At 44.1% G+C, this 21,512-nt stretch overlaps 1 protein-coding gene across 6 annotated transcripts in view; it reads right to left on the bottom strand.

Annotated features, from left to right (window-relative positions):
• clasp2 (cytoplasmic linker associated protein 2) overlaps positions 1 to 21,512 on the bottom strand; it is a 52,519-nt gene that overhangs the window by 21,123 nt on the left and 9,884 nt on the right. For all 6 annotated transcript variants that reach the window (XM_076755311.1, XM_076755310.1, XM_076755315.1 and 3 more), the window contains exons 5-15: positions 19,931 to 20,006; positions 19,065 to 19,162; positions 15,480 to 15,550; positions 4,592 to 4,732; positions 1,746 to 1,819; positions 1,544 to 1,636; positions 1,274 to 1,419; positions 670 to 805; positions 492 to 562; positions 283 to 342; positions 48 to 125 (exon numbers count right to left, since the gene is read on the bottom strand). In XM_076755311.1, coding sequence (XP_076611426.1) covers positions 48 to 125; positions 283 to 342; positions 492 to 562; positions 670 to 805; positions 1,274 to 1,419; positions 1,544 to 1,636; positions 1,746 to 1,819; positions 4,592 to 4,732; positions 15,480 to 15,550; positions 19,065 to 19,162; positions 19,931 to 20,006 — 1,044 coding nt within the window. The remainder of the gene's footprint in view (positions 1 to 47; positions 126 to 282; positions 343 to 491; positions 563 to 669; positions 806 to 1,273; positions 1,420 to 1,543; positions 1,637 to 1,745; positions 1,820 to 4,591; positions 4,733 to 15,479; positions 15,551 to 19,064; positions 19,163 to 19,930; positions 20,007 to 21,512) is intronic.

Below are 21,512 nucleotides of genomic sequence, written 5' to 3' on the forward strand. Positions count from 1 at the left end.
TCAGAAATGTCTGCGTGTGAATGTGTATTTGTGTGTGTGTGTCTTACTTGCGGGCCTCCACTCTGGCCTCTGAGTCTGCATCTCGAATTCCCTTCTTGATGCTCTCAACCAGTACTGCCGTGTGCCTGCAAGGCACCGATACAAAAGGTGCATTAAGTGTGAATAAGTGGAAAAGCAGGTTGAAAACATCTTTTCTTCCTTTGTAAACCACACTAATGTGAACCCTGCACAGTCAGCGTGGAGCACGGCTTTGCTCTGAACCATGTCGGAATCAGTCCTCACCTCTCTAGAGAGTGGGTTTGCCATTCCTGGAGCAGGAGGTCCAAGAAATCATAACAGCGCCTGAAAATGACACAGTTTGGTTGTTCTCATTAGCATCGCATCACACAACAGCATCATTATGAGCATTTTGTGATCTTTTAGCTGTTAATTACGCGAGACCTGCTCATTATCATAATTTTTTCTCACTGTAGAGTAGCTGCGAATCTCACCTTCTTACAGCCACAGATTTGGATGTGCAGTTGCTGGTTATCAGGGGGATGAGCCTGGGGACGTGGGTGTGCTGCAGAGAGGGCAAGATGTTAAAACTGGAAAATTTTCAATAATCAGACGGCAGAGATGCTCAAAGAGACCGCTGAAAGAATTTCTGTGTGCGCTTGCAAATCTCACCCGTATGATGATGCGGATAGCCGACACACCGGAGGTGGCCATGACTTTGGCACAGTTGGGGATGAGGTTGAACAGGACGGGAACGATGGCTTCCGCTCCATGGTCAAATTTATTCCCCAGCACTGTGGAGAGGTGGCTAAAAGAAGACACAGGCGGACACTCAGCAAACACGTTCGAAACACAGAACACAAACAAAACTGTAGAAACGTAAGAAGCCAAAGACTCCTCTTATTCATGTTATCATGATCATATATAAATGACAAAGAAAAGCAGCAAATCCTGACATTTAATAGGCTGGAACTAATAAATGTCCTACATTTGTACTTTAAAAATGGCACTGGCTAGCAATGAATTTTCTTTCAATCAACTAATCATTGCAGCTTTAGTCCCAAATCACACTACTTTCAGCTAACATGCAGATGTGTGTATGAAGACGATCACAGTTCACAGTCCAGATGTGACGCTTTACAACTATCCAACAACTTCTAAAACGTGTGGGTGATCGCTTGTAAATTGAACTTTTCCTGCAGTATTTTGTACGGTATATTTTGTTATTACAAATGTATCCTGCAGTGACAGCAGTAGCTGTAAAACCAGCACTCACGCCACAGTGATGCAGGCCTCTCGGACAACTTGTGAGCGCAGGTCTTTAGCTGACAGTTTGAAGGCTCCATCCAGGAGCCGTAAGTGCTGGTAGAAACAGTCGTAGGTGTGTGCGCCTGCCACCAACAGTGAGCGGATCTTCTTCATCTGTACAAAAAAAAAAAAACATAACAGAGACCAACAATGATCACAGAAAGCAATGCCAAAAAAGGGTTATTTCACTGACGATTTAAGTGGAAAAATGAAATGTTTTGAAGGTGAATCTACTGACAGAGTTGGCTCTCTGGTCCCAGTCGTGTTTGTCATCAGAGCAGATCTCACGGATCTTATTCAGGTTGTCCTCAAGATCCCTCGATGAGTAGATCTGCGTAGGCAAAAAGGGAGGAAGCAGACAGAAAAAAGGTCTCAGACTTTGATGGACTGGTTGTTAAATGGGATGAATGTGTGCATTTATGCTCCTGTGTGTCGTGTACCTGGACAGTCGGGACATCTGTGAAGGCTTTAATGAAGTCCTCTTCGTCAATCGCCCCAGCACTTTCCTTGGATACTAGAAAATCAGAGCAGGGTTCATTAATATCTGTGTGTGTGTGTGTGTGTGTGTGTGTGTGTGTGTGTGTGTGTGTGTTTGTGTGTTTTCATTTACACGATTGGATTTCTGCACTGGTTGGTTTTGCGATTCTGGTTTAACTCACAAAAACACAAGCACACTTCCCATTACAACACACACACTTAAGTCAGTGGGAGCAGCCTGTGTTTCTAATGGACTTCCTGGCAATAATGGGCATGTCAATCATATTTCTCTGGGGGCTGGAGGCTCTGTGGACCACACCTCCTACAGCCCCTGACTGAGCAAGGAGAGAGAAGAGAGAAAGACGAGACAAGGAAGGGAAAAAAGCGAGCAAGGAGGAGCTGAGAGCAATCCAAGAGGATGAGAATATGAATAAAGAGGCACAGATTAGAGAGAAGATGAGGCTGAGGGGTCGGTGTAAACATGGAGGAGAGCTGAGCATAAGCGCAGAGCGGCTGTGGAAACGTATCCTTTCCTCCATTTCCCCTGGGTTGGTTTCCATATCAGTCTGTGGCACAAAGACATGTCATATCAAAAGTCTACACGATCCACAGAGAGCTGGGGAACATCGATGTAGCCGGCTGTGTATCTGTATGCACCATCCTCTGTTATTCTCAGGGAGTAGCATGATAGCAGCCAGGCAATGAAACCAACCGAACAACACCCTGTCACCATTTTTAATCGTTTTTACTGCCAGCCTTATGAAATGGAAAGGCTCGTGGCATGTTATCAAAGTGAGCAGTTAAGGCTGCACTGATAATCGAAATTATGTTGACAGCTGATGCTTTCACAATAGTGATAACTAACTATCATATGAGAAACATTTCAGCGTATTTTGCCATTTTGTTACTCATATATACAGCTTTGAACGATCATAATGTTGAGGTATGATCATCAACCAGCGCTGTGACTGGAGACCTCTGACATAAAGCAACCATCCTGGCCTTCGAGAGAAGTCATGCCCTGCATACTTGATACTTCCAGATATATTTTTGGACTTTTTTCTACCTCTAGTCTTTTTTTTTGCCAGTTATTGGCAAAATTGAAATATCCATCTTCTGTCGGGCGTTGTCAGAGTGTGTGGGCGTACTGTCATCTAAATGCAAATGAAGACAATGGGGGCTCCCATCGCTGCCTTCATGGAAACTAGTCTCATATGGCAGAATAAAAGAAAGATAAACTAATGCCCCAAAACAAGCAAGGTTTACAGTTTATAGCTGCTACGCCTAGAAGTGAGTAACACAAATCTGGGGCAAAGGTCAAGATTTTAGAACTGTGTGTGAAAAATACCCAGCATGCCCTTGACTTCAGCCTCTACAAGCCACTCCACGATCAATAAGACTGTAATGATCCATGTGTCAGTGATCACGGAGTGGTGTTTCAACAGCGCAACGTACCCGCACTCAGACAGACTGCTCGCTGTAAAACTCTTACACCTACATGTGCATGTGTGCATGTATATGTGACACTGCTGACACAGACACATCAGCAGGCAGCAGGAAATCGACTGCATGGTTGTGGGAACGCAGCTTAATTCCAACAGAGACAGACAGGGGAAATCAATACATGCAAACAGTCCAGCCAGGTTCTCAGAGGTAAAGAAGATATAAAGTGTTTCAAAGGCAGATCTTCTGAGCTGACAAATATGAAGCTGATGGTACTAACATGAGTGTTTCAGATTAGGGGTGTGCCATATCACACTGTTCATGATAATACCGGTGTCATTTTTTCAAAAATTCATAATGTGAGTTAGCTACAACTTCAGCTGTGTGGTTTGATCACAAAAGATCAGATGTACAACAAAGCATGGTAACATATAAGAAGTGCAAGAAGACCACATCAACAAAAAGGGGCTATACACCACTTATTTCACCACCTCAAGCAGAGGCGCCTGGTTGAGTACCAGGAGAGCCAAAAATTCCACAAGCAGAGCTCAGCAGCTATTGATCTAAACCAAAAACATTTTTCAGTATTTTGTCATATAATCAAGAATATGGTGTTCACAGACATACCCTGTAATACTCTGATGATATTTTAGGGCCATATCATCCACCTCTGTCACACATCTGAGAAGAAGCATGTAACTGTGGACATCTTCTTACTCAAGACTTCTTCTAACAGCTCCCAGAGTGTGTCCCTACTCTGTGCCCTTCAGTGAAATACTGTCAGAGGGCCTTATACAGAAGGCTGTAACCACATCCCACGAAGATGTGACAGACACTAGAGTGTCTCTGAAAAGGTTAGTAGGGCAGGATGAAACTGTCAAACTCCTCGTGGCACCAAGCAAGTAGGCCGCTCAAGTCTTGTTCAGGTTGTACTGATACAAAAAACATTACAATAAGAATCCAAAATTATTCCTGCTGTAGTGGTACAACTTTTTGTTTTTCTAGCGGGAAGTTTGCTACAGGTTATTGAAGCTTGTCTGTGTAAAAGGAGGATACTGGTCAATTCTTAATGATGTTTTATTGCCTTGGGCTCTTGGGCCCGTTGTCAGCCAGCAGGATGTCGAGGGTTTCTGCAGTCAATAGGCTCTAAATAATCAAATAGCGACATAAAGAAATGTGATGCTCACTGGGAATCTGGTTATGGTGACTTGTCAGCTGCAATAATGCTTCAATTGCCACTGGCCCAAAGGAACCACTAGTCCACTATTCATGGATGAATGATATAAACACCACTTTCTCCATATAGAAGCATCTTTTTGGAGAAAACAGATTCACCGTGTGTGTAAATGCACAGTAAGTGAAATACCTAGCTTGCCACCGGTAGCGCTGGGTCTGCGTGCAGCGGACGACTCTGCGGGCTTCTTGGGAACTTTTGGGACCTTGAAGGCAGCCTGGGCCGAGGAAGAGCAATTCCCATCCACGCTGTCGTCATCCTCAAAACTACGATCTGGAAGGACAGGACAGAAAGTTGAGTGTTACCATCCACACTGGAGGCAAGTGTGCTTCAGCAGCTGTTTCTGAGTCAAGTTCTTACACAATATCGCAAATCATTATCATCAAAAACAAACCAGAAATAGTTGAAACACGGAGGAATGTTCATTTCATTTATTCACAACCTGCACGAGATCAGCAAATAAAGGATGACGACTCATGATACTCTCCACAAAAAGATAAACACTTAGAATTACGATGTTGAAATCTGATTAAATAACATCAATCCAATATTCAAACCATAAAGTCCTTCTGAAGCATTTCACTGAACCTTGAACCTTTAATTATCCCCTTTTATGTTGAGCTTATGAAGAAAAATCTTAATGCTAGCTGAAGACAATGGACGTTAGAAGAAGAAAGTAAAGATGAGAAGCAGAGAACAGAGGAGGTTGTAGTCGACAGAGAGCTTGGTCAGGAATCACTAAATCAATACTAATTACAAACACATCAGGGGTTAGAAGAAAAAGGCAAACCCACACACATATTCTAAGATCTTCTTCTAAGATCCCAAGAAACACGGCTGATCATCAAGATGTCCACTGTGCAACCAGTGACTGACAGAACTCTCTGGAACCCAAACCTTCAATCTGCACTGGTAGCAGAAATTAAGCTAGCTAGCAGGCTAAGCATTGAAACTTGAGACACACTTCTGCAACAATGGTGCAGCGTTTTGAAGGTGCACCTGCCAGCAAAAACACTTGTGGACAACAGTATGTGAGGACACACACACACACACACACGCAATGTCGAATGTAGATGTCGAAACTGTTGGCATAGGAATGCAGTTGCGCTCCGGCCGCTCTGACAACCAGCCATGGAGAAATGCGCCAAAGCCACCACCCTACACCTTGACTCATACATCAACTTACCTACACACGCAGTCAACATGCAAAATCAACTGACAGGCATGCGTGTGTGTACATACAAGCCAAATGTTTACAGTGACTGCAGAGCATACAGTGTCAAGCCGAGTGGACGTGGAAAGAAGCGGACATATAACATCCTTTACCGTGAGACAACAATCACACACACACACACACATCAACACACCCAGGTCCGTCCCTGCACTCACAGTCACAGATCCGCTGGCAGATAAGACGCCTCATGCTTCTGGGAGGGTGTGGTATTGGGGTCCCCCCTCTTCTCCAAGCTGTGCCCCAAGACACATACACACGCCTCACACACACTTCATAGTGGGGCTAAGGCTGCACGCGCACACAAACACACACACACACCTCACATTGCTATCCGAAAACCCCTCCACCCATACAAGTGCCGGCATTTTCTTTTCACTCTCTCCCTCTATTCTCTCCCTCCCTCTCTCTCTCTCCCAGCATCTCTCCTCCTTCCCTCAGCAGCCTCACAGCCAATCGGACGAGAGGTGACATCATAGTGTTGCAGCCAGTGCGGAGGCAGGACTATGAATGTGTGCGAGGTGGGAGAGAAAGGGGGGGAGAGAGACACAGACACACACGGACACTCCAGGAATATTAACAGGGTCTCTCTGTGTCCCTGCCAGACCAGCTAACCTAAACTCAATACCTCTGACAACACACACTCTTCAGCCACTTGCACCTCTCTCCCTTTCTCTCTCACACAACTGTCAAAACCTCTTAACACACTTTTTAAAGATGCTACAATTACCTTTGAGCTAAGATATACATTTATTCATTCACTCTCTCCCTCTTCACATACACAAAAGAACAAAGGATAATGGAGCAATGATCAAAGGAGGGGGTGGTAAGGAAGGGGGGGTAAAGACCACACCCCTCCATCTGAGGCCTTGACCCTCCCACTCTCACAGAGACACACACATACAGTGCAGCGTATGTGGACAGTGACATGTTTGTGGTTGTTTTGACTCTGTGGTCCAGGACACTGGATTTGAAATGAAACGATTATGAGGTTCAAGAGCCAACTTTAAGCTTTAATTTGATGGTGTTTGCATCCACGTTACGTGAGCAGAGGAGAAATTGTAGCCCTTCCACATATATCCAGCAGCCCAGTTTTAGGGGATCAAAATGCATAGACTCATTTACTATAACCCTAAAGAAAATTATCATATTTAAAACTACGAGCCAGCAATTAACTGAACTCTTAAAGATACAGACAGCAGACACTTAGCATCTTGCCTGGCGAACCTCTGTCACTTCTGGCTTGTTTTGTGCGATTTTTGCATTGAGTCTGGCCCACAGCATCCATTTGGATGTAAACAGCAAACATTCTTCCAACTAAAAGTGAGCTTCAACCTCATAATCACTGTTTTTAATGTGTATACACACACACTCACATACACAGTGAAAGTGAAGTGAAAGTAGGCATGAATGAAAATGTAATGATGCTTAGTCTTTCACTCAGATCATGATTTTCAATGTTTTCAATGGACAAGTACAGTAACAGTACATCATCCTGCAAATCTGTGTTCTAACTAATTGTTATGGGTCAGCATCTGGGGTCAAAGTTCAAGGGCAAAGACCCTCGTTTGCAGAATAACAACAATTATGAAACAGGTTCTGAAGCTATGTAAAATGAATGAAGAAAATAGAGAAATGCAGTGATATTTGCAGTTAAATTGGAGTACAAAGACACTTATCGAAGCTAATGAATTCACAGTATCAGACAGCAGTTTAGTGAATTTAATTGCTTTCCAACAAAACCCACCCGCCAATTAGCAATACTCAGTCATGCATCCTGAGTCTTAGCGTTGATTACCATCACTGTTAGCATGATTTGCATCTCCTGCTTTTGTCCAGTCAGACCCCACGGGAGTAAATGTCTCCGGGTGAAGGGCAGAGCAAAGACACCACAGAGAAAGAGAGGGGGGGGGAGACACAGAGAGACCTCGAGAGAAAGAGAGAGAGAGAGAATCCCCTGTCGAGAGCAGACAGCGCACATGCTGTTGCCATGGCGACCTGTGCAGACCAGCTTCTCGAATGAACAGAGCAGCTAACAGGGAAAAAAAGATGCTCGCTAAGCCCACTTGCACACATCCACATATCCAATTTAGTTTAATCAACAGTTGGATTCGCTGTTTATTCAAAGACTTGGTGTCATTTTACTAAATTGGGATGGATTCTGGCTTGATGGGGAGGAGAGGCTCCTCTGGCAGCATCAGCGCGTCCAGCGATGCACCGCGCTGCCAAAAAATACGGCGCACCATGCAAATAACAAGTCCGTACACACAAACACATGCAGAGACAGACGCAGGCACACACCCACACACACATACACACACACACAGTGAGAGGTATCAGCTCCACCATGTACCAGGCGGCGTTGCCATGGAAACACCAGGGCGAGATCCCCTCCTCTCTCCATTTCAGAGGAAGAGTCAAAAAGAGAAGTGAAGACAGAAGACGAATGGCTTAAACATACAGATCTGACAGTTGTACACAAATAATCAACCGGTGGTCAAAATAAAAGATCCTTGGGAGAATAATCCCAAAGGTGTTTTCAGCCGTAAAACAGACATAATGTACACGGAGGAAAGCAAGCAACACACATCCGTTGTTTCTCTGTAACCATCCAAGCACAAAAGAATAGAAGAAAAGACATCGGCTTCACTGAAACATACAGATCTGATCACAGTCACAGTGATGAAACAGCAGATGAGCTGTGACTAACAAACAGATACTCAGCTGTGACCACACGGTGGCAGCACTGGCTCTGCTACCAAATTAGTTTTATGGCTCAAGCACGCCAAAAAAAACCTCAAAACACAGAGGGACACGGCATGTCACTGCGTTATAGACGGGACATGTATCTGTATGTGCATCTGTGTCCCAAGAATCAAAAAGAAGTGAATCATGAGATTAAGTTTGTATTAAAGGGTGAATGTTTAAAACTCTGAGTGGAAACATCTCAGGACAAATATATTTTCAGCTAAAGCCAATAACGTGCCACCATTGTGAATAAACACAGCCATACTGTGCACCAACTACAGCTGAGCCTGAATATGGAGCACATGTCACTCCTTACTTTTGTTGCTGCCCTGCTCACTGGTGGCCAGAGTGATTTAGTTTTGTTAAGTTTTGCAACCAAAACAGAGTAAGAACAATGGTGAGAGAGCAGCTGAGGGGGGGGGAGTACAAAATAGAGGCAGCTTCTGTTTACCTGGTGCTGATAAAAGGATGTAAAAACAAAAAACACAGGAAAAAGCTGCTCAATACAGCAACACTGATGTATCAGACTAATCATAGCAGTTCACATGGCACACATGGTGGTCTGCAAAACGAATTTGAGTCTGTGCATACATGCCAAAAGCCCACACAGTGTTTCTAGTAGCATGAACCTATTTTTAATTCAGAACTTGTCACATTATGCCATGCAACCCCTGCTTAACCTCAGCCACAGAGAGTCTCATCAGCTGGAGCACTGCAGCAGACATCATCACACACATTACAGCTGAAAACCCGAACGTGCCACTGAGAGCAAAACCAGATCTCTTCTGAGGAATTAGACCTACTCCACAGAGAGCCTGCGTTTGTGCGGATCTGCCGTAAGCTGCAGGGGAACAGGCAGTGCCACGTATTCCCACTCAGGAGCATGTGACAGTGAGCGCAGTCCCAGGCAAAAGATGACACACACTGAGTATTCTGACACTGCTCAGCCCTCAGATGAGAATGACTACTGGTGAAAAGAAGAACATGAGCAGCGCTACAAGAAGTGGGACAAAAATTTGTTGAAAAGCTCATGGCTGCACCAGCTCCAAAGTAAACTTGACGAGGTATGTGTGTCAGTGGAAAATCAGACTATGACTCCCACAGTTATTCATGCAGGAACACATCCAACTAAAATCTATATGCATGTCAAACAAAAAAGCACAACTACTTTGTCTTTACATTTAGGGATTATTAGTAGAGAAATTGTGCCTGAAGCAAAGGCTACAACTCAATGAAGCATAAATGTGTTTTATACTTAACGTTGCTGTAAGTTTTCTTATCAGTACTGATCACAGGGCCATACTGAATCAAATCTTTTAACATTTCAAGCTTCTAGTGATGTTACTGAATGAAGCATCGAATGCCTGTCATCATATTTTCTGACTTTATCAGCCTAAGAAACTCTTAAATAAACCAACTCTCTTTAATGAGTGTAAGTTGTCAGTTTGGTCAACATAAATACATCCAATGAAGGCATAAAATAATGATGAAATAATAATTGCGCCCTTTGGTTTATTGCTGCCTGGCCGCTCTGTTAATACGAGTGCATGCCTCTCTTTGCGTGTGGCAAGCAGTGGTAGAATATTTCATTACATAAACTTAAAAAAAAAAAAAAAAAAAAATGTAGTTTTTTCAATAAATTGTGTCTTTTGGACTTTACACTCTGGAGTTATTGGAAACTGGATCACACAAGTTAGAAGCAATCCAATGCAGCCACCACTGGAATCTAATTCTACAAATATATTATGCTAAAAATATTGGTTTGACATAATTTTTATCTGCGACTGTTCAGAAATACAGAGTTTAAACAGAATGAGCAGACAGCATTCAAACACTGATTTAGAATTTGAACGTCAGTGTTATGAAAGAAGCTTCAAACTATCCAGTGCAGCCCTCATTGATCATATAGTTCATTTGCAGGAACTGATATGAAAATATACAAATGGCAGATGATCAGACGCTTTATTCTCGGCCACCCAGTTGTTTCTGGAAGGGAGAGTGACAGAGAAAAGAGGGTCGAGATAGAAAGAGACATTTGAGGTTCAGGCCTGGATTTTCTAATAGGAGACAGACTGCTCCATTTCCAGCCCAGCTCAGGGAGACAGAGCTCCTTAAATGAATACACACACACACACACACACACACACACACACACACAAACACACACAGGTATAATTTGAGACCCAATTCCAAGTCACGGAGAGGGATAAACCATAATATTCAGAGGAAAGCTTTGCCATGGCAACCAGCCTAGCCTGGAAACGGGGTCATGGTTTCCTTTGCAGCAGCGGAGATGCACTGAAGCAGAATGAGCATGTCTGAGAGTGACAGAGAGAGCGAGCGCGTTTGTGTGCGTCCGTCTCTGTCAACACTGAAGGACTGTGCAAGCAATGAAAGCTGCTGCTGATGGTCAGTTTGCAAGGTACCCAATATCTCTAGGCTTCCACGGTTGTGTGTGTGTGTGCGCGTACGTTGTGTGTCTGTATGTTTTTGTATTCACACAAGTGCAGTTTCAGACCGGACCAAATAACATTAAGTAAGCGGTGAGCAAGGCGCCAGCGGCACTGACATGCTTTACTTTCTTCTGAATAAAAAAGTTTTTCTTTTCTCTGTTTTTATTGGGAACCAGTAAGATAAAAATGTTTTAAACATGAAGACAGAGTTGGATATTCACAAATCAGTCAGGGAAGTTTGCCAAGTACTTAGAGAAAGCCTGGGGAAAAAGACAATAACAGCTCTTTATCAGGACAAACTTTAAGCTTATTCTGCTTTTAGGTGTATCATTTATTTGAAATGTAGTATTCATATATATCATATATATAAAAAACATTATGATTAACGTTTTTCTGTATGCGTCGCCTGAATATATACTCTTTTATCCATTTGGGATGTTTTGAAGGACAGCGAAATAAAAACTAACCAACTAAGTAACTATTACTAGACGGTGAACACATAAGTTACATCATTTGGTCTGCAAATGCTTAGACGAGCTGTTTTCAAAACAGCCACAAAGAGGAGACCTGAAACTCTCTCAGCCATGTTGACTATGTTTCATCTAAATTTAACATCCTTCAAAACAAATGCCCTTTTCTGCTGCCTCACTGTGGCAGATATTCCGGTCTAATGTGGCAGGAAACTCCCTCTTGAAGGCTGGAGTCGAGACAAGCTGGGCGAGCTACAGTGGACCTCAGCTTCACAATGATTGATCGTTCATATTTAACAATCATAAACCTGTGGAGATGATTCTCTAAAATTTAAACACATGTATCAGGAAGGCTGCCGGCACAGAAAAACACTTGACCCAACACTACGGCAGCAGAAAGAGTTTAAGTGGGAGACGCTACAATCTTCTAAACCAATCTAAATAGAGAAATTGTACTCGAATCCCAGCAGAACACGCCTTGAGCATTCAGCTAAACTACATACTGCACCATGCAACTGTGACTGATATCCAGAGTTTAAGTCAGGCCTCAGGCTGCGAGTCATAACAGCAGCCACCTCTCCTGGATATGTCCCGTCTCTCTTTCACAAGAGTTTTCAAAGCGAAACAGGAAAAAACAGCCCTATTTTTAACAACAAACAATGAAGCACGAGGAAACGCACACGCTCTCGCATATGTACTGTATCTCTAGACAAACGCAGTACAACGCGATGGGAGACATTTTAGGACAGCCCAGTTTTGCCTCACACACGCACACATGCAGATGCAGCCTATATCTAAGCCAGAGCACTTGGGGTGAAAGTGCTCCGAGTTTAAGCTGATTTCAAGCTAAAACCATATGCTGACAAGCCTTTGTCTGAGTGCCAGCATCCACGGCCAGATGAGATTAAACACACACACACACACTTACCGTTGCCATCATCCCCCACCGTCATGGTCACACTGTGTTAGGGATAGAAACTTCCTGTCGTCTCTGCCTGTGTTCGCTCCTCTCCCTCTGTTCTCTCCCTTGTTTTCTCCTCTATCTCCTTTCCTCTCTCATTTGTTCAATCTCTCTCTGTCTCTGTCATGATGAATCAGGGAGAGGCAGTGATAGGCACCGCGCTGTGACTCGCCTACTGCGAGAGATCTCTGTCAGCTTCCTCCCCTCGGTCCTTTGCCCTCCCCGCTTACCTCCCTCCCTCCCTTTTTTTCTCAGCAACAGCTGCCTTAAACCCTTTAGAGCAAACGCCAAGAGCTGACCTAAAAGAGATGTGGAGCAAGGGCAAGTAAGAACAAATTTGTGAGTGTGTGTGTGTATGTGTTTTAGTTGGTGGTGTGAGTTTGTGTCCTGGACTCAAAGGCTGAATTCTTGGTAGTTTAGAGACAAACACCTGCTCATGCCTCCGTGAGCCTCGGGCTGACAAGTGTTACCTGCTGCAAGTGTGGGAAACTATCAGACTCCAACAATGTTCATTTGTTCTACTGAAATATTCAAATTTGCTTGGTACATGAAGTAAAATGAGTTTAGTGTTTTGTAGAGTACACACGAACGAGGAACTGAAATTAGTCAATTACTTTTTAACTTTTAGCTAATTGATTAATCATTTCTCACACACGAGTGACAAATATTGGCTTCCCCCTGCTTCTCAATTGTGAGGATCTGACGATTTTACTTGTCTTTGTCCTCTTTGATAGTAAAGTGAAAAGAGCTGTAACTAATGATTATTTTCATCATCGCTGGGAACACACCAGCAATTTACGGTTGTGGCATGATGAGGCGCAGTAGCTGGGAAACGCAAAGGAGAGAAGCTTAAGTGCACACAGGTCAAACTATGAGCCATGCAGCCAATGTTCACCCTGGTGAGCACCTGTGGTCACTTTCACTCCATTTACTTGGAGTTTGGACATACACATATGGTCAGACGGTGAGGAGTTTTTACAGGGGCTACCTACAGAAGCAGTGGTTGACACATTAAAGAAATTAGAGCGCTGACACAAATACTTTGATTGGTTTGTCAGCTTTGAAACTATCAAGCCAATCAACCACGAGGTCAGCAGCTCCATTAGCATGTGATTGCTTCGAGCGAGTTGGCCCACCCTGCAGGTAAAGTGTAGAGTTTTTAGTGTCTCAGGTAAGGAAGATGGTGTCGGTTCAAGTGTGTTGTGGGTCTAATTCCACAAAAGAATGATGGGACAATCCTGATAAACACAACAATAACAACAGCATCTTGTTTTGTTGACTATCTACACCAGTATCTAAACTTTTTCACTGGACTGCTGCAATGTTTGCTCCTGCCCACCAAATAGTCCAAAAAATGATTCAATCTATGTAATAACAAGTGGTGCTTTCATGCCTGGCAAAGCATGTGACGGAAGACAGCAGCACAACAGCAAATAAGAGGACATTATAATTTGATCATAACAACTACATAATCCTGGACCCAAAGCCACAACTTTGCTCCAACACCCTAGAGAGGTGGGAGTTAAAAGTAACACTCCCTCCCTCCCTCTGCTGCCACCAGAGACTGCATCATGGCAACTACACCCACCACGCGCCCTGAGCTCCTCTTCACGTCTCTCTCTCCAAGTAAAGACTGCAACAGCCGATCGGGCACCAACCGCTGCTGTTGCTGTTAGACAGACAGATACAGTGACAGGGCAGCCTGAAGGTACTAACAGCCGATGACAGGCTCTGCTAGACGTTAACAACAGGCCTAACTGACCTCACAGAGAACACAAACGCAGCTTAAAGCCTCACGGTTAAGAATCAATTTGAGCAAAGTTTGGGATACATTTGCGTTCATGTACATTTTCTAACTCACCCAGTGTCATTAGCAGCTCTTAAAAGTATGCTATCCACTGGTATGCATGCCTTAAATGAGTCTGTGCCCCATATTATCAATAATAACACAACAAGCATGATCAGCCTCCTGCAAAGAAGTCAATTAACTCATCTTGGACCCCGGCTTTAGACAGAGATCCCACGAATCACACAGTCCTTTTTATCATAACTGAATGAATTAACTGCTCATAAATCAGTGCAGTGATGCTGCAGCCTGTCAAAGACTGTACGTGACATGGTACTTATGTAAAACAACATGGAAGCAATGATTTAACTTTTCCTCTCCTGATACCAATTCTAAAACCTCAACTCTGACCGACAGCCGTGCTCTCTTTCCCCAAATTTAAAATCTATTCACCCCCTGTGACTGGAATCATCGTTATTGTGGTAACATTAGGCTGGGGACAGCTGTGGCACTGAAGACTGCAGCCCGCAGTGGCTGGATGTAATGGAAACATAAAATTTTATGATGCCTAAAGAATCTGGATAAGTCACATCAAAGCCCCCCTCCAATCCTCTTGGACACAGGACAACAGGAGCGAACAGCTTCTCTTGCATGTACCAAAACAGACCACTTTGTGGATCGATATCCAGTAAACACTTTTCACACCAACACTCAATAACTATCCAGTCCACAAATTCAACATATATGGAAGAGGGGAAACTGAACAGTTCAGATTCTTGCATGAGTGTCAGTAAATCCCTAAAGGGCTACTTTACCAACTTTTATATTCCGAGAAGTGAAAACAACAAAGTGAAACATTGCTGTCAGGAGTGTCATCAATACAACTCTGACTTTCCATGGCCAACAACAGTGGCAGAGCCTGAGGCCCCCAGAGATCCACAGCCCAGTCTTCTATTGGACAGCAACACACTCTGCAGCAGCAGCCTTCGGCTCAGGTCGGGCTCAGCCAGAAAACCCACAGCTTCACACACGCAGACTCACACACAACATCACACACACAGATTAAACCATTAATCCTGTTAGGTCCTCTTACAAGAGCTCATGGCAACAAACTAACACAACCACAAGAGCACATGCAGATATAGACACGCAGAAGCACCCACTGACACACACATGCATGCATGCACGCCAGCGTGCACACGAGCAGACAGACAAGCACGCACGCACGCACGCAAGCAGTCACACATGGATTCTTTTCAAATATACACCCAATATTTGACAAGAGTAAAATTATCCTGACAACATGCTTAAACTTGGTGACTCTCAGAGGGCAATACAACTGTGGCAAAATAAATAAGAGATGGTACTGACCGTGACTCGGGCTGAGAGCCATGTTGCCTGAGTTCAAGGCTTCATCAAAACGAGTGAATAACGTCTGTAACCTGGAGAGAAAGAGAAGAAAAATTAGGGCAAAACACAGACATACACAACCAAGAAAATGAAATACTTATAACTGCAGATTTGTATATCCTAATGAGACTGAATTAGGAAGACTGTACTCATTCATCTTCATTGAGGGGATCATGACAAAGAAAATGCACACAGACGTGTTCACACATCGTTTGACCTACAGACAGGCAAGGTGCTGTGAATTCCAAGTGAAAGTATTGTCAGCAGCAACATGTGGACAGCCTGCCCGCCTGCCTGCCTGTCTGTCTGTCTGTCTGTCTGCCTGTCGGTGGGTGGGTGTGTCTATTATGCCAGTCACACTCATGATGCACCAGCAACATGACAAGAGTCCTCCTGACATCCTGCTGAGCACCAAACACACACACACTCAATCTCAAGCCAGATCTGCTCAGTCATGTCATGTACAGGTAAGACTCTCAGTATGTTAACAATGCTAAGATATATCCCTCACAGACAAGCCAAGCCAAAATGACATCTTTGCACAAATAACAGCCTCAAACGTCTCAATACACACTGGTTACACATGACTGGTATGAAGATATCCCAACAAAAGCACAATGACCCCCCATCCAGTACCATGCCCTAATGCCTCATTGCCAAAAGGTAACCCATGGATGTGAGCACACAAAATTAACAGTCATACACACCGTCCTCTGTCTGTCTGTCTCTGTCTGTCTTTTGATGTCCAAAACTACCAGACAGCTTAGCAGCTCCAGATAAGTGACGATCAGCGTTGCAGCTGGCTCCTCAGCCGTGCAGCATTTTCACGTGCTTCCCTTCCCCTCATTAGCATTTTAATATGCCTATTTGGTTCCAAAACAGCTCAGCCTTTAGTCTTCAATACTCATACGCCTCAGTATTTCCCAGTGGTCTGATTAAAAGGTTGCCGCGTTGCTGCGCAACGTTGCCTTAGCTCCCATGCTAGTGACACACTACGGTCCTCGGCTTCCCTCAGCTCTTTGTATCCAACATGGTGCAGTGGCTCCGAGAGGAAGGGAGGGAGGGAGGAAGACAGGAGGAGGGAGGGAGGGTCTGTGTGTGTGTGTGAGAGAGAGAGAGAGAGAGAGAGAGAGAGAGAGAGAGAGAGAAAGAAGGAGCCAAACAGCAAGAGACCAAAGCATGCTATGGGCATACGACAAGGCACCACCTACTGTCGCACATACGTACTGTATGCCAAGCACACACACCACGAGAAATCACAGTGGTACAAAGAGTTAAATCTCAGGCAGGGTCTTTGTGTGTGTGTGTGTGAGAGAGAGAGAGAGACAGAGACAAGTGGGCCAGTTTGTGTGACAAGCAGTAAAGAGATTTAGTTACCCTTTACATAACCTCCCTCTCATACCCAGACACACACATACACACTCATCAGAGGGGGAGGGGCTTTACAGCTAGCGGCACAGACAGAAAGCAAGGCTGCTCCTCCCCCCTCTACGTCTCTCCGTCTCACCCCACTTGCCTACATTCAATCCCTCCCTCCCTCCTATTCCTCATTTTTAACTCCCACCTCCCTCTTCACATTTCATTATTCTAGGATCCCATCTTCTCACCGCTGCACCTTCTACACTGAGCTCTCAGTCTATGGTGGACACAGATCGGCTGTCATTGAAAAAGGGTCAGGTGGAGTCCAGTGGAGACGACTCACACCTTTCAGTCCATCTCCCCTCCGAACACAAAATGTGCGCATGAGGCAGGACTTCTGAATGTTCATTCAACCTCCTCTTGATAGGAGCAGTAGGTTAATCCTTTGTTGGTCCTGTGAACAGAGACTCGAGCCTACAACAGTGCTTTCATTCTATTTCATTGCTTGACGATAGAAATACACACACTTACACTACATTAAATGACATTAGGGTGTTATTTAACCTTATCAATAACAACACTGATCAATAAAACTGCCATCTGTAACACAAACACACACACACACAAAGAAGTCCAGGTTGTGGCTGACCTGCACTGAATGTCGGACGGGATGAGCTGGGTTGAACAGCCAGGTCAGATAGTTCACACTGACCCATTCAGACTGATTTCAACCCTGTTGACTGTTGGTCTGAAAGGGGGTCATCAGGTTCACCATAAGTTGAGGGATCTCATCCAACAGTGGCTGACAGATGAACTGACCTGAAAATGAATCTATTTTCCAATCCTGATCTGGACTGGGATGCCTTTAGGGACGAGCTACTTCTGGGGTGATCACATCCCTTATCATTCAACTGACAGTCTGTAAACTACATATTTTCATCTTTATCAGGAGGCTGTACAATTCAGCAGCCTGTACACAGACCAACCTTCACAGGATATACAGATGGTGACTCCTGCACCTTTAAATTGGCTCACTGATGGCATATCAGTTCAACAATGGTTTATTTAATGCAATGAATTTGATTGTAAATAACAGCCTTTAATAATAATTAAAGACAGAACTCTTACTGGGAATCGACATTACAAGTGAGACATACAGAAGTGCTTGGTCAGCTCCACCTTTCCACCTTTTATTCTCAGCCTACACCTCCTTTCTCTCCATTACCTGATTCTAGCTCTGCAGAGTTGACATGTGATCTGGTCAGCAAGATCCTGGCCGCAGCCCTGCATTCCACCCGGTGACCACACACTAAAACAGACACACTCAGACACACACACACACAACCTCCAGCTAGCCTTCATACAAGTGCTCCACAATTATCAGTAAATAAGGCAACAAACAGGTATGACATGTTCGCGCTAATCACAATTCATGCAAAACTTTATGCATATTTTGAAGAATTTCACATCTACAAAACAAGAACAAGCACTGGTTGCCGACCTAATTCACTGAATCACTGTATCTGTCAAACCTCTACATGTAACCAAACGCAGACACACACCCACGTCTGCATAAATCCCACACACACACAGACAGTGTGTATACTCTGGAGACAAACAGGCTTAATATGCGCAACACATGACACATGGCCACCGCCAGCATTCACAGACGCAAGGCTCATATTGAGCAGTCAGCACACAACACTGGCTGCTGTCGCACACAGGAGAAAAAAAGGGGGGGGGGGGGGGTCACTGTGTGCTTAGAATAACCCTCAACCCTGCACATGTAACCAGGACGACCAAAGAAGGACGAAACCACTCAATGGACCTCTTCAGATGTCATGAACACACACACACACACTTTCTCCAATGCTTCCCCAACTCTGTTACTCCACCCAAACGCCTTTGTACCCCATCTGCCCCCTCCCACCCTCCTCCCCCGGTCAGTCAGCATTGTGCTCTGGATGAAAGTGCCTCTGTATGAGTGAAGGGCAGAGTGGTGCATGGTGTGGCCTGGGACAGACTGAGTGCCAAGGCCACGGGACCCATGGACACCCCACACAACTCATCCCTCCCTGGTGTGTGGAGCGGGTGTGCACACGCACACGCACGCACACACAAACAGAAATATTACCATAACTCAGAATGACAGAGCTGATCAATAACTGACACATGGAAATAACTCACCGTGCAGCAGGCAGTCCTCTCTTTGCCAGGTCTGCTCTGACCCTCTCTCCAACGTGACGATAAACATCCACCAAGGTTGTTATGGAGGCCTCGCGTACCTACACACAGCAGACATTAACCAATTTAAGCTGTACACACACACAGACACACACACACAAAAAAGGCTTCCACGCTAAACATACACAACTATACCGTGTACAAATGGTGTGTGTCTGTTAAAGATTATGATTAGCTTTCCTTAAAAATTCCATACAATCTTTGTCTGCTGCCTAGGATTACAGTGATGCTAACGTAAACACATTAAAAAAAAAATACCCTTAAGGGCCCATCTCATCCACCTAATAGGAGACATCTGATTTACTAGTCATGTTGTGAGCACTCTTGTGATTGGGCAATGGGATGCTGTTAAAGGGATTCTCTGCAACTGAGGGTGGGTGGGCCTGTTGAGGATGTTGATTGGACAGGACAGTATGTGGGCAGATAATCATTGGGTAGACGGTAGAAGCAGATTTCAGCTTTGGGGTGCAACTCTTCAGGAGGCTAAAAGAACCTCTCTCTATCCCTCTCTCACACGCACAGCTAGCACCGTTGTGTGGGTTAATGGTTGGGTGCTGGTGCTCATGATTCAGCAGTAAAGCTGGGCGGGGGACTCTACAGAGCCCATCTCCTCACTAATAACAGTAATAATCACAGAGCTGTCTTAAGATGCCTACCAACACACTTTGGATGCTGAGAGCTAAAGCACAGGCTTAATACAAGGAAGACACAACGATCTCCACCCACTCACACATATACTCACACACATCAACTATGTAGATAAACAGGCATGTTGGTCATGCATCATACTGCAAAAAGTGGTCTCTTACCTGTGGGTTCTGGTCTCCAGTCAGAGTGCAGAGATGAGGAACTAGCTTACTAAGGCTCAGGGGCTGGGCTCCATACCTGAAAGACAGCCACAAGAAGACGAGGAAATGAGAGGGATGATACTTATTCATGACAATGAAAAGCAAGAGTGAAATATCTTGCTGTCAATTGAAAAACCTGGTCCACATTCATATCATATTTTCAGCAATGAAGAAAATGCTTCTAGTCTTAGGGAGACTGTGAATTGTGAATAGGATTTATGAACCCCAGGATATATAGAACTTATTTGGCACTCAAGACTATGTAAACTGCACTTCATTCATTATAAACGAAATAAATTTAAGGTAGCTGAGAGAGGCCAGTGTACCACAATTTGAGAACACACAAGCAAATGATGAATGCACCTTCACCACTTGAGAACACATACTAGAAAAGACACCAAAAAAGCGTAACAACACTGCAAGGAAACAAAACACAAGGAAATTGAGAAATACTGTAATAAGAATTATACACTCAGAAAGTTAAAAGTAACATGAACAGAGTTAAATAAATTCCCAGCATTGTTGACAGGGGGTCAAGGTGTTCAGTGGTTTTTATCATTGGGGAGAAACTTCTGCTGTGTTGTGCACAACCTGCAGCGTTTCTGTATTTGCTTTCTGCAGCACGTGTGATCAAATTTCTCTAACTGCTCGTGGTTTATTTACTTGCAGCTTTCCACCCTAAATTCGACATAAGTGTTGTCAAAGTGATGAAGATAACTTTTTCATCTCTTTGTTCTACAGTAATTTCTGTGTTTTCTGAAACTGCACCGCACGGAGATTTCTCAGCCTGGAGCTATGTGAACTACACACTGCCATAACAATATAAACACCATTTCTGTGCCATGTTTGACTCACTCCACTCAGACTTAATGGATACCAGAGTACGCTCAGTAAACATCATTAGCTTTACTATCAGGTAGCAACTTAGTATTTAGCACAACAGTGTCACTTTCCATTAGCAAAAAGATGCTAAAATTAGCACTGCAATTCTAACAACCCAGACTGGCCGTGTGTGGTAACCTTGAGGTAGAAAATACAGCAAATTACAACCTGCACAGATCTGAACTGCTGTCAAACAAGGTGGAAACAAGCACGCCTCTGTTTAGTCTTATGTCTATAGGTATGTTTGTTTAATGACACTCTGAGCTTGCATAACGCAGGTTAACTACAGCAGCTGTGTGTAACCTGTGTCTCTACAATCCCTGACTGGGTGGGATTCTACAACAGTAGAAATCCTCTCAGAAGTGCTGGAAAAGAGCAAAAACTAATTTAGAAATGAGCAGGAAACAGAAATGTGCATAAAATACACTTAAAATGAAGTCAAAATGCAGGACACGCAACCCAGAAAACACATTAATGCGGACCATTTGTAAGTCATGATGTAATGGGAGGAATTAATAATATGTGAGAAAAGGCTTTGTGCAAACAGTCCAATTTCAATTTTATTTCTAGTACGCACAAACTTTATTCTTTCATTTTCCCAAATGTGATCAATTCAACCTCCTGTGGTTTCTAGACCTGCATATTTCCTCTGAAACATAGC

This window comes from Chaetodon auriga, chromosome 17 (genome assembly GCF_051107435.1).
Source record: "Chaetodon auriga isolate fChaAug3 chromosome 17, fChaAug3.hap1, whole genome shotgun sequence".
NCBI classification, from domain to species: domain Eukaryota; kingdom Metazoa; phylum Chordata; class Actinopteri; order Chaetodontiformes; family Chaetodontidae; genus Chaetodon; species Chaetodon auriga.